A 14651-nucleotide genomic window follows, 5' to 3' on the forward strand; every position below is an offset into this window, starting at 1 on the left:
GTGTTAAGACACTATTGCCTAGCATTTTGGAGCAGGTGCTGATTGGTTTGATATTAACGTAGGCACTTGGCCTTTCAACAAGAGCCAACTAGCTATCCACTACACAGTCAATTTACAGAGCTATTGTCACAACACTCATGTAGCAGAACACAATAGAGAGTGTGTACTAGATCACACAGTGTTGAAAGACATTCAGCTAGACCGAGATAAAGAAAACATGAGGAATTAGAAGTCTAGAGGAATATAAAAATCATGGAGTAATTCATGATCAACTTTTCTTAGATAGATGTGACTTTCAGAATCATGGATTTCCAATTACACAGAGACAAAGCAGAAAAGCTAAGATGTCACGGCTTCCTTCAGTGTACCATCAGCCATCTTAGTGAAAGATTTCTTAGTGTAAACCCTTCTCCCTGTGTCCTCTGAAAGTGACTCGTGTGTGCACCCTCCAATTTACTGCAGTGGAGACTGGTATCTTTATAGTCCCATATACAACTGCTCTGTCATGTGGGGTAAAATGTAAACTCCCTTTGGCCAACTCAGTAGAAGTCGTGCTAAGTTTGTCTCCATTAGAAAGCTCTTTGCATATTTCATATACAACTAGAGGGAAAAAAATTCTGCCACAGATATCAAGTGGAGAGACAATGACACAGCAGCTATTCAGACAGGGAAAAGAAAATGTAAAGCCCGACTGACATCTTCACCACAGGAAGGTTCACCCCATGAGACCACAAGCTTGAGCATACCTCCAGTTCTCTGAGAGCATTGTCACATTCCTTCTGCCCTGGCGCCTGTTGGGTACACAGAGTGATGAGCTGGTTAATACTCTCCGTCACAGCTCTAAGGAGGGGGGGAAAAAAAAAGACATTTTGAAAACTGACCAACTTCCATTATTTCCAATTTTGTCTTATTCATCTGTACACTATGAAAAGCAGTTTCAAGCCCAAATGTTCTTCCACTTCTCTCACCGCTGGTGCTTGTGGAGTAAGTGAGCTATACCATATTTGGTGGAGAGAACACAATATTAACCCCTGCTGAGAAAAACATAGCGAAAGAGGCGCCAAGTGAAATTGATGGACAGCGATCCTCACCTCAAACATAAGCCCTCTGTCCAAATCATTTGTCACCTAGCACATAAGCAACAGGTGGGATCTTCCTGTCATGATGGCAAGTTTCTAGGACATCTGCAGTTTTGGTTCATAAAGGGAATTTGATGCATAATAAATGTAAATTATTTGACAGTTTATTTTATTCTGGATCTAATGTTATGGTGCAATTTCAAAATTAAGCCTGGCCACACAACCACTATGATTGGAAATGTCAGAATACAGCAGCACCTAAAACCCACTTCCTAGCAAGCCAGGCTGTAGCACTTTTGTGTTCAGGGTACAACAAAAATTATTAAAAAAACAAAAACAAAACAACAACCCAACATTCCTCCCCTAAAAAACCTCCAGAACTTTAGCAACTGTGTTGCCCAGAAACCCCATGGGGAAGTCTATGGCATGGGCCCTCAACCTGACTACCACTCTGTATAACCAAATGTGGATGGAACTAAATTTTTCAACAATTTCAAATACCACACAAGCCCTGGTTTAGACAGAGTGTACTTTAGAGGATGTTGTGTTTGGTTGCTTGTTGATCAGACTCACAGCATTATAGACCCTAATAAAAATGTGTGTTTTGAAAACCATCTTTTTTATTAAAGATCAAGAATGCTGCTAACAATACCTGATCACGCAGACGACATCAGATGCAATTAAAAGTATTTTAAATCATATGAACCTATCCTACATCTCACTGGTAAGCACTGCCTTGTGCCTTCAAAGTTAATTCTCTGTGGAATATGAAAATTCAACTGAAAAGATGCTGCAGATACAGGGGTAGGGAGAGTGGGAGGGTCTAAGACACAAGCAGAATGAAAAATACAATATCAGCAAATGTCATGGTTTGTTCCATGATATTTTTTTTCAACTTGAATATTCATTTAACATAGTTTTTGTGTGTGAGACATACAAATATGTACGTGTGTCTCCACTGCTTTCTTCTGGCACTCAGACATGACATGATACATGTGCAAAACTAACAAAACTGTACCCACCATTGGAAACTATAGAGGAAAACTAGCATAGATGGACTAAAGAATGGCTTTGTGAATATCAGAGAGAGAGAGAGAGGTTAGTACGATTGTAAGCTAAGGAATTTTATGTTTCAGAGCTATCCCGAGTCTGACAGTCGCATGTATTTTCCATTTTTCCAGTTTTGTTTTGTCCTGTGTTTGAGACTCTGTATAGAAACTAGTGAATGTGTCATCAGCCCTTGAACAGATTTCACAACATGGCCCACACCATTCAGAGGAGCAACCCTTTGTTTTGTACAGTAGCTATACACAGCAAAGATTTCCACAATATTGGTGATGCTTAACACTTATGCTGAAAAATACAATGGCTGCCATTTGACCATCTGCTACAACACAAGTGACATATGTGTACGAAGTTTTCTTTAATGAGGATTTCTTAAATTCAGTGCTCAGAGATGGGTAGCAGTAACTCAATGTAATACTCTGGACCACGTTGTCATAGACAGTGTGACACGTACAATGCTACACTCTTAGCCAAAACTGTACAACAGCCCAGTGGAAACTGCAGCAATTGCTTAAATGGATAATGAGAGGAAAACTAATTGTTTTAAAGCAGCTTAGCAATTTTGATCCAAAGAGGAGATCCTGCACCACCTTATGAGCCAGGTTTCCCTGAGCCACCCGCAGTACACAGATCACAAGTTGAGAACCAACGAGTGGCATTGCACCATGAGTAGTGTCAGTCTGGTGAGCAAAGCATAGCACAAAGTATGTATATTAGCACCGCAGAACAGGTCCAATCAGACAATTGGAGTTGCTGATCATTCTCACCCCCTTCTTATTACACACGGGCTGCATGTCAAAAGCAGCAGTCTATGGAACTTGGGCACTGTGACGAAAGCACCAGCTAATGCATCACATTCATCTTGAGGCTGAGCAATTTTTATCTCATGACCTACAAAAATAGCTCTATTCATTTGTCTATGGACACTTTTTCCCCAATACATTCTTTACTGGTGTGAATGGAACATGATACTCACAAATGGAGTCCAAGCTTCACCTTGGAAATCACTTTTATTTAATGTCTAGATTTCAAAATGCCAGTTTCTGCCCAATCCCTTAATATTCCCCTTCTGAAGACTAGTTTAATCTCCCAACCCCCCACGTTCAGCAATCCAAAGTGGAAGTAACTTATCCAGGTCTGGAAATTTTTCAAATGACTTCAAAAAAAACCCCAAAACCATGAAAATGCTTTAAGAAAGTGAAAGACAGCCAGCCGCACAACTACTACTACTTGTGTTCTCTGATCAAAACATGGATGGTAAGGAGAGGACAGAGATTTCACTTTGAATAGACTATACAGAGTCTATTACAGTCTCGATTTCTGTAATGGATTATGCAGAGTTCCTGTGCAACTTAAATTTGGGGAACCAAACTCCTACATAATGTCATGAAGATAAATGCAGAGATTCCAGTGGCAGTGAAAGGGATTTACATTCCAGATATGTTTTAACAGAGTTCTTCTCATTATGCTGTGAGTTGCAAGAAAGTCATCAACTGCTGCAACATGAAATTACAGTGCCAGGTGTTTTCCCGTCCTCTTGGTTTCCTTGCAGGCAAAGGTTACATAAGAGTGCTCTCCCCCTGACCACGTAGAGACATCCAGAGTAAGTTAAGTCATCTAAATGTATTGTGTGCACTTCATTTGATAAAGTGACTTGGGAAAAGAAGATAACACGGTGAGAGCACCAGGCAGTGGTACTGCAGCAGACCGCTAACCAGATTTTTGGGCAGCTCTGACAGCAGGCTTGCAAAAGGTCTACACATTCCATCTACTTTATTGGGGAGTAGGAGTGCACATTTAAGAGATGGGATCAGCAGCAACCCCCAAATGAGGTGAAAACTCCAAAAATAAAAAACTGGTTCCTAGACAAAAAATAAAAGTGAAATCTCTCCCTGCACCCACATATGCAAGGACATTGCTTAGTAAGAGTTTTCTTTGAAAGCCATGCCAGCAGCAGGCATATAGCAACATCCTCAGCATCTGCATGTGTGAGAGCAGGGAAGGAGGTAGACGGATGGACAAAGAACGAGCATTAGAAATAGTCTTCTTAAAAAAACAGACTGGATCTTCATCTGCTGTAAGTCAGCGTGGCTCTGACTTCAATAGAGCTATACTGACTTACACCAACCCAGTGTAAGCAAGCTTCCGATGATTTCAGTTTCACTTAATAAGCTGAAACATGGAACATCCTATATGGTTAACCAAGAGTACCAGAAGAATAAGCTAACAAATAATACAGATTGCAAAGGAAAACAGTTAAACACTCTCTTAGGAAAACGAAATCAGGTGATATGCCTGTACCTTGCAGCTGCAGCTAGGAGGTTCTTGGCATTAGGAGCTCCAGGATCAACTGAGAGAGACTTGGCAGCCAACAGTAGCTTGCTGGAGGCCATAGAGATGTTCTTGAGGTTCCCTATTACTTGAATCTGGTCCTCTTTAGTCTGGAAAACCACAGCAGCATAACATTTCGTACACAGTTTGAATTAGCTAGAGAGACAGCTAAAACTTTAAGCACTGCATTTTGGAATTCAATTGAATTATCCATCTAAAACCAATGACATGCATGGGATGACATTCCAGATAGGGCCACTGAGCATCGCCTCTGCTTGCCCAGATAGGTGCCTCTAGCTCCTTTCATATAGCAGAAAAAGAAACCCATATACAAGGAGCTTGATTTCCAACAGTAAGAGCATTCACAGAGAAGTGGAAGGAAATTTAACTACTTGCTGAACAATGCTTTTGTTGTCAAGTCTCTTGTATGTCTCTGCCTGGCACATTGACCCACACTGACCCACATTGTTCGGCCAACGGGTACCAACTATATTCTAGCACCTTCTGTGTCATTTACAAGCACTCTTACTTACACCTTTACTGGATGAATGGCTTAAGCAAACAGAAATTCTGCAAAGAGACCTTCAAAAACATTTAATTGTAGGGGTGCCCTATATGAAGAAGTAATAGTTTCTGGAAAACTAAATCTACCATGTAGCTTTATTTGATAAATAATTTGAATTTGACATCACATGACATTACTTTCAGGGAATGACTAAGAAATAATTTTATACACGTGAAGTTAGAAAATAGTATTGCAGAATTACAGTATGTGACAAACAGCAGTGGTTAGATTTTTTTTGTCAATGATTTATGCAATAAAATTAGCCTTTCCATGTTAGAAATATTTGCAAACAAGTTGTATTTTACTTAGTTGATGTGATCCGGGTTTCAGTCTATCTATGTGAACTGCTTTCTGTATTTACTATATTTGCCCCACATGACAGGTCACCCAAGTCATGAGATACTGTTTCTGTTCTGACTGAATGACTATTTACAGACAGAAAGCATCCTTTTTTGTTCATACATTAGATGAAAACAATCAGTTATTCATGGATATTGTGTGATCGAGACAAATCTTTCAAAAGAGCCACAAGATCATTGCTGGTAGAAAATCTCTTGCAAATAGGCATTTGCACTAAAATTTACATTTTTAACGTCAGTGAACAACCTTGTTACTAAAGGCCTCCCACTCTAGCGTTTGTAAGTAAGTCATTAACAGCTGACCAGCACCAGCACAGCACAAATTGATGGATTTTGTTTGCAAGAATATTCAGGGTTGCTTTTTGCTATAAAAGCCCAGCTCTAGCCACAAAGCATTAGGTTTAAGGGACACTAAATATAGTGATGTTGAAGAACACTGATTTGTAGCTTGGAGCCTGCAATTCAACCAGTTAGCTGCAGAATAGGCAAAAACCAAGGTGGTAGCAGGGCAAGTTGACTCATTCTACACCCCACTAAATTTATTAAAGTCACACTTTGGGTATTGTGCTGACCTAGTGTTCCTTAAACTACATTTCTGGACTGGAGGAACAGGGGTGAAATAATTCCTTTGTTTCCATGTCCATCCAGTCCCTGGGCTTCCACCTTGCAAAACTACACAATGCTGTCACACACGTTGCACTTTACCAACCTTCTCTACAGGTTGGCTCCAGTCTTCGACAGATCCGTGGATGTGATGTAAAGTGTATGCTCTGGTGTCACATTGAACGGAAGATGCCAAGTTCAGTTTATAGGGGTTTTACTGTGTGCTGAGTCCTCTTCGTACTCTGATTCTTTGGGGCATTGGGCATTCAAGCTCTAGAGCTGCTTAAGTTTAACTAACTTAAACTTCAATTACACTCCAATTGCACCAAAATACAAAGTGGTCCTTCACAAAGCTTCTGACCACTGGAAAAGGCAATGGATTACTCTATCTTCAGCTATACAGATCACAAATCAATTACCACAAGGCTCACACTACATGGATGAGCATGAAATCATAGTTTCAACAAGCACCAGGAACAGATATACCCATCTATCTTGCACAATATGCAAACCCCACCATGCTCTTGTCACTTCTGAATGGTAGATCTGACTCTCCGGTAACATCCACTGCCTCCATATAGGTTTAGACTAGCACAGTTTAACATCCCTACATGCCCAGTGTAATACAGCTATCGACTACAGTCACCAAAACTCACTTGTGCTTGACCAGCCATTTCAATACCAGCATCAAGGAACTCATCGAAGTCATCACTGAACTTGCCAGAGGCTGCAGCCAACTCTCCGCTTTGGCCTCGGGTAGCATGAACCACTTCCCCCGCCGACTGGTTCAGGTCAGCTGCAGCCTGGTTCAGTTCACTTTGGGCTTCTTGGAAAGATTTAGAACTTGGAGGCAGCTTCAAGAGAAGACAACATGTGTCTTAGTGACCACAGAGACCAACCATTCAGACTAGCCCTTAATTACGCAGTTCAACACAATTCAAAACATTAAAGTAATGGCAGTGTGATCTTTGAACTTGACAATACTCTGCATAGATTCCATGGCCAAAAGGGACCACTGTGATAGTCTAGTTTGACATCCAGTACCTGGATTGTTAGGATTTCTTTTATTTCAGAGATGGCCCGAACCATAATCCTGTGTAACAACCATTCTGCTGGCTGGGCAGACTGTAGGTACTAAACTCTAAATGTCTTGCTCCGAAGTGCAGGACTCTGCCAGTCGAGCTCAAAGCCGGCAGTCCATTAACCAGGAGGAATAGCAGCTATCTTCAGGCTCAGTCACAGAAGGGAACAGACCCCCTCGGTCAGTGTTACTCTCAGGACCCAGCAGCCCCTAAAACTTCAGGATTGTTCAATATATAAAACCAGTTATGATTTTTGGGGCTCAAATCCATTTCTGCTTTAGATATTGGCAGGTTAGGGTCAAGTAATTGATTCCCATCTCAGAGGAGACATGGAAATACTCTGATTTGTCCTTTCATTCTAAAATACTGGCAGCTGTAAACTAGTGTGATGGGGCAAGGACAGATGGCTACAGTAAAGTAGTGAGGAACAGGTATGTTAGCCCCAGGCTAAACAAATCCCTGGTACCATGGTAACCAAATGGCAGTCGCTCCAGATTAATCAAGACACCTGGGGCCAATTAAGACCCTTCTAGAAGGCGGTGGAGATAGCTAGGTTGATTGGGACACCTGAAGCCAATCAAGGACTGGCTGGAACTAGTTAAAAGCCTCCCAGTTAGTCAGTGAGGTGTGGGTGTCAGGAGCTATAGAAGGGAGCTGCGCTGTTGGAGGAACGATGCAGTACAAATCTATATCAGGTGCAAGGAAGGAGGCCCTGAGGTAATTGTGAAGAAGATATTGAGTGGGGGCTGCTGTGGGGAAGCGGCCCCGGGAATTGTACATGTCCTATTTCCAAAAAGTCAGCTTCTATAGCTGCTAATTTTAGGGTCCCTGGGCTGGAGCCCGGAGTAGAGGGTGGGCCCGGGCTCCCTCCTCCCCTCCCTGATTAATCACTGATACTGGGAGACAACAGAGACTGTGTGAGGGAGGGTTGCTTCTCCTCACCTCCCTTGCTGGCTTATGATGAAATTGGCTCAGTGAGCTGTGACCCTTGCCTCTAGAGAGAGAAGGGCTATGTGGAGGGTCACAGTGAGCTTCTGAGGCTAGCAAAATCCATCAGGAAACACAGGACCCACAGAGTCAAGGACAGAACTTTGTCACACTAGGCACAAACTTTGGAGGCTCCGGTATTCCAAGGCATTATCCACTCCCCAAAATAAGCTTCACAGAACAGATTTACAGTAACTGAACTGAAAATGAGTTCTCTGTAAGCTCAGAAGCTTCTCTCTTTCACCAACAGAAGTTGGGCCAATAAAAGATATTGCCTCTCCCCCCTTGTCTCTGTAATATCCTGGGACCAACACGGCTACAACACTGAAAATTACAGTAGCTGTGTTAGTATTAAATGGCTCCTAATTGTGTTTGAGGCCTGAATTGACTATTGCATTCATGGAAGTACTTGACTGATTGTACTTGAATGTGCAATCCTCCATTCATCTGTGGAACAGGTGGAACTAGTAATGGAAGAGTAAACTTGACCAAACGACAGAACACCCATATGCCTCAGGCAAGTTACAACTTTTGCCAGCTATTAGTGACATTCAGGGTGGGAAATAGGGACATGACTTGTAATTTCATTTAAACAGATTCACCACAGATTTTTAGAAGGGATGCAAAAGAAAAATAGTGACATTTTGATACAAAGCATCAGAAGGGAATATCCCCAGGTGGCAGGGATCATGGTTCTTATACTGACTCAAAAGGATCACTTCTAGGAAGAAAACAGATTGTATGTTTCAAGCGTCCGCATCCATTCAAACATTGGTCCCTCTGCTGAGACTACAACAAAGGAGCGAATGTTAACCTAGGCAGGGTTAGCAATCTTTACAAGTCACAAACATGGAGACTTCCCAAAATCAACAGAAAAGCAGTTCAGGATCAAAAATGGCTACTATACAAGACTGACTTGTAATCTAGAGTATATTGGCTATTCAAGAATTTAAATTGTGAGGAACCCAGGCCAGATTTTTACTTCTGAAACACCATTTAACATCAAAGATTTCTCACCGAATCAACAAGCAGTTTCTTGCTGGATTCTCCAATGCTCTTCAAGGCCACATCAACATCCTTTTGTCCAGGCAGACAATTCACACAGTTATTTAATGAGTGAGACACAGCTTTGGCCACCTGGAAATATACATACAGGCACAGGCAAAACAAATGAGAAATCCCAATGAGGAATAAGGTCCTATACCACAATAAAATCTAGCTAAAGGGCAGTGTCGTTTTGGAATGTCTAAATCCTAATCCTGGCTTAACAATGACTCCTCCTCTGAGGCTGGTCACTTAACCGCTCTCCCTCAGTTTTCCCATCTACAGGGGAAACTAGCCAACGAACCGGGTGTTAGTTACAGAAAAGCTTTAAGTATTATTGTTCACACAAGCCTGCAGCAAGGCTGCCTGGGGGGAAAGGAGCAAATGGGGCGGTTTGCCCTGGGTCCCCTGTTTTAGAGTGCCCCAAACCAAACGGTGTTGCAACCTGGTGTGCAGGGTTGCAGTGCCCCTCAGGTTTGGCCTGGGAGACACTGAGATCTCACATGCCGAGTTGCAACACCACTCACTGAAATCCTCCCCCCACGATGGAGGGACTGCTGGGACAAACCTGAGAGGAGTTACGACCCTGCATGCCAGGTCATAACACCTGAGGCATGGAGCCAGGGCCGGCCCTGTGGGACAGGAGTCAAGCTGCACCCCATAGTGATAATATTTTCGGAAGGATGGAGGGCCTGAGTTTCAGATATTTCCCCAGATTCCCTAAAACCTCTGTGCAACTCTGCCTCAAGGCACTATTACTTAAAACATGTCTCTCAAATTTTGATTTAAAAATAGTCAAACTCCCTCAGTCAACAGAAAAAGGATCTTTCGTTCCGATAACACAATGATGAGATCCAGTAATGCTGAAACACCACTTGTTTAGAAAGATGGATGTGTTACAAACACCGCAAGTCGACTCAGGACCCTTCATTTGGTAACATGAAATTTAATTACTTTTTCTATTTCACAATCAAGAGTATACTGCCCAAATAAGGCATGGGCTAAAGGCCTTATTCACATGCAGTAAGGTACAGCAGGCACATCACTGCAGCTCTTAAAAAGAAGCCTTTGTAAAGAGAATTACATTAACAGCATGTCTCCCAAAGGTGCCTAGAATATTACATTCCAGCACTCGCTGCATTATTAGTGCCCTGAGCTAAACATGAAGTCACTCTCTGCACTTTTTGTACAGCAGGTGCACTAGTCCAGGTTGCAACTTACCTGAGCTAACCTCTGCTGACTTTCTGCATCCCCAGGTGCAACCAGAGCCTGTTTTGCTTCCTGAATAAGCATAGCAGAGCCTTCCATGACATCCCTTGCAGAATCTAACATTGCATGTGCTGCCATTGGGTCAGTGGTGGATGCTGAAACGCCTCTTGCTGCCTGAGCCAAAGTCTTCAGAGCTTGAGCTGTCTCCCTGGCAGCAACCCCTACATTCAGATTTCATCAAATACTCGGTTAGTGTCCTCTAAGGCGCAATGTGTATTCTTTTATGGCAGCTGAATTGCAAGGTAATGACCCCCTTTCTACAGAACATTGCAAACATTTTAAAATGAGAGTGTTTCAGATGTGAACACGTTTGAGAAATGACCACAGCAAAGCCATAAAATCAATATTATACCTACAAGAGCTCATTTCAGGGTGGTTCTAAATCACCAAACAGATCTTTTTTTATGGAGGGAGAAGAAGAAAAATTTAACAGTTTCAAGTTACTTCCAATTTAGCTAGTGAAAAAGTACAAGTCTTAGCTACCAGCGGTAACAAGTTCAAAAAAGACTAAATGACTTAGGAGTCTAAATCCTATTGGCTTTCAAGGAGACTCAGGGCCCTGAGAGTCTAAATCTCTTTGGAAAATTGGACTTAGGCTTTTGAAATTTTCACTAAAGCTGGATAGGGCACAAGCTGAAATTGAAGTACAAAAGCTACACAGAGGATTTCAAGGAGAAAGCAGCGCAGTAGCATAACTTAGTTTCATCATGCAGACAGTCATGTAGCAGACCTATGAAAACTGGCTTGTGTAGCCTGTCTGACCTAGACTCTCAATATGTTCACAGCCATGTTGCCAAGACCTGTGACCCTGCAAGGAGTGGAAGAAAGTAGCTATCTTGTGTTTAATTCAGCCCTTACTGAAATGCTATACAGTACTCTGGAACTGTTAAATGATCTTTATTAGCCCCCAGAGTAACAGAGGTAAACTCATTGTCTACACAGCAATGAACTGCATAACAACGCGCTCCATTTATGTAGGTGGTCTTTTTCAGTTGCAGCTCAGAGGTTAACTCTGTCATTCCTACAACAAAAATACTACAAAAAGGTTCCCATTCACTGCACCAGTCTGCTTTGTTACATCACTTGCTTTCCAATCTATAAATATTTAGACAGTTACACAGCTGGGATGTAGTTTCACAACTTAATGAATACAAATTACATGGCTGCCAATTAAAAGTGTATTAATGTTAACATGCTCAGTACTACAATTGCAGAAGTAAAGCAGGGTTAATTCTATGCACTGATCGGGTTTGCCACTGTTTCTAGTTTCCATCCCTCTCTTCAGTGACCTGCAATACAAATTTTGCCCTGGCCTATTCCTTGCTTATAAGCCACAAATAACTCCTCAACTCTCCCCAGAAAAATCCTCTTTTTTCTACATTAGAAGCGTCAGGTTCTGAATTTTTTTTCCCTTCACTAGTTACTTCCCACTGCAATGGGAGTCAGGAGTCCTGTCTTCTAATCCCAGATTATCCACCCACCTGCTGTATGACTGTGTGCAAGTCACTTCACTTTTCTATGGCACCTTCCCCTTCCCTAATTATTCTGATTTGTTTATTTAACCTTTGACCTCCTCAGGGCAGGGACACTCATAGCACACAGATCAATAGGGTCCTGATCACTGCTGAGCCTGAGATGCAGCTACTGTCAGTCTCAATAAAAGGGAAAATGAGGAAGATGAGTTTTAATATTTATGGCTCCAACCCAGTCCTTTAAAGATCATGCCAAAGTCCTCCAGGAGGCAAGTCAGCACCTGAAATGTTGAATATAACAGCTGCGCAGATTTATAAAAGTGCGGGAGGGGTCATCACATATCATGCAGCAACAATAAAAAAAAAAAACCTGATGGTTCAGTCTTCATTTGGGGGCAGTGAGTTTCAGTCAAACAAAACAAGGGAAACTTGCAAATGAACTGAAGGACAAATATGAACTGCAGAGACTCTTCCACCAGTGGAATATAAAATTAGGATTAACAGTACCCAAGTGCTATGCAGTAAAAACAAAACACCCATAGACCACCACCTCAGCATTTGTTCAAGCACAAAAAGATTCTCATATTACCAAAGTTTGTATTAGATAGAAAGTACGGAAACAGATACTGAAGAGGACTTTCAACTACATAGGAATGCATTACTGGCTAGGATTTTCTAACCTAACAGCTATCTTATTGCTTGATTTTAAAAGTGCTACTAGATTTCAGCTTCAAGTATCAAGACTTCTGAATTTTCATTGGACATCCAATACTGACTACTGTATGACTATGTAAAATTTGTGTCATCTTAATCCAATTATATCCGGTTCAAATGAAAGCAACTGACATCTGTGTAGTCTTGATCCAATTACATCAAATTAAACAGTAATTGCCATAATGCTTATCAATAATATTTAAAAATATCCCATTTCAGCATTAACGTCAACACCTACTTAGAGAATTTTAAGGACTAATATTTGACGTCCATTTAAATGTAGGCATCCTTTTCCAAAACAGAAATGTAAATACTTTTTAGAAACAGACCTTTTCAGTCCCTAAAATAATGCACACAAAACGCGAGCTGGAGTAACTGTGGAAAACCACATATGGAAAGATCGTGCATCCACGTCATCCACTGGCTTTATCCCTTACTATGCAAATCTGATGCATGAATTAGAGATACTAACTGCATGATACACGTAAATTCAGAACATGCAGTAAGGGGTGCACCGTTTTAACCAACACAACTTGGGTGTGTTTTGGACCACAGAACATAAAAAACCCAAGTGCTTTCAACTATTCAATATGCACATCGCAGCATTTTCAGCTTAACTGGGGTCTCACAACACTAATCTCTAAACCACGTGGCGTTTAATTGTACATTGAAGAGCTAGCTCCTCCACAAAAAAGGTTTGGATTGCCTTTTTTTTTTTTTTTAATTAACAGAAGCCCCAACCTATATTGAATATACACAGCTAGACAGCAGCCTCTGCAACCTGGTATCTCCTTTTACAAAGTGTCTTATTTTCATTAGCAATTTCCAGTAACAGTACCTGTGTAGTGCTCATTGCCTTGAGCAGCGCAAGTCAACAGCTGGGCCATTGATGAACCAACAGCTTTAGAGGTACTTCCGAGGTCCTGCGCACATTTTTCCAGCTGTGAAAATATTCAAGAGATAACAGTCTTTGTTTAAACTGAATTAAAATACATTTTCCTTCCAAGAGCAATGGAAAGATTTCCCGCCCCCTCCCTCCCTCCATCCAAACTAGCATCCACCTCAGCTACTGAAACCTACACCTTGCTGCCCTGCATTAGTGAGTCTCAGACCCTGACTAGCACATTTTCATTGTACAAGTTGAATGAAATGAAGGTAGCAAATAGCAGGCACAATGAGAAGAAAATTAGAGCTTTAAAATTTAGTTCTAATAATTAGCAGTATAAATAATGACGTGTTTTTTAAGAACATATTTTGCTCTCTAAGCCCAAGGTAAAAAAAATAAAAATCAAGTAATGAGCTCTTGTGTATTTTTCATTACAATGCACTGGCTAAACAAAGGAAAGAAAGACCTTAAAAATCTTTATGACAGCATCCTTAAAAGCTGAATTTTTTTCTCAGTACTCTAGGGAAGAAGGCCCTGCCTCCAAAAGTTATTTCAGCCAGAGGATAGGCTTCTTATTGGCATAAGGAAGTTTCCTGGTGTCAGAGCTGGAACAATTTGTATAGTGGCGGTGCTCAGAGCCATTGAACCAAACTGTAACCCCTGTATATGATGGAAACAACTTCAAGCCCAGGGCTGCAGCAGCACTCCCAGCACCCCTACTTCCAGCACCTCTGCATAGTGTTGGGAATGGATTTTGGAAGAATATCTGTGTAAAACGCCATTGGAATGAGCATCAGCCAATCATGTGACTGACTCCTTTTACCAGTGACACCTTAAAACTGAATTTTAACAACAGCTCACTCAAGTTATGGGACAGAATTCCTAAATGATGACCATGCTAAGCCTCTTCTGCCCCACCAGTTACCGTTTCTCCTGGGAGTGGTTTTAACTGTCCATCTACAGCGGCCATCTTAGCATCTTGCAGTTCATTTCTGAGTGTTTGGACTGTGTTCAAAGCAGAGTCAATTTCCATAGGGCCACATGCTTCATGAGCCTATCCAGAAAATAGACAAACAGAAACCGTTAGGATCATTAAGCAACTGTCCTACCACCAAAAACGGGAAGATTCATCAGTGATCATGTCTTGGAAGATTATCTGTTTCTGAAGAGACTATGCAGACACCAAAGGTCATCT

General features: G+C 41.6%; 1 protein-coding gene across 1 annotated transcript in view; it reads right to left on the minus strand.

Moving 5' to 3' along the window:
- TLN2 (talin 2) overlaps positions 1-14651 on the minus strand; it is a 183990-nt gene that overhangs the window by 101331 nt on the left and 68008 nt on the right. The window contains exons 24-30 of the mRNA XM_024199754.3: positions 14382-14510; positions 13409-13511; positions 10337-10545; positions 9089-9208; positions 6659-6856; positions 4446-4585; positions 747-840 (exon numbers count right to left, since the gene is read on the minus strand). Of these exons, the coding sequence (XP_024055522.2) occupies positions 747-840; positions 4446-4585; positions 6659-6856; positions 9089-9208; positions 10337-10545; positions 13409-13511; positions 14382-14510 (993 nt within the window). The remainder of the gene's footprint in view (positions 1-746; positions 841-4445; positions 4586-6658; positions 6857-9088; positions 9209-10336; positions 10546-13408; positions 13512-14381; positions 14511-14651) is intronic.

This window comes from Terrapene carolina, unplaced genomic scaffold (assembly GCF_002925995.2).
Source record: "Terrapene carolina triunguis isolate 2854851 unplaced genomic scaffold, T_m_triunguis-2.0 Scaffold67, whole genome shotgun sequence".
Taxonomy (NCBI): domain Eukaryota; kingdom Metazoa; phylum Chordata; order Testudines; family Emydidae; genus Terrapene; species Terrapene triunguis.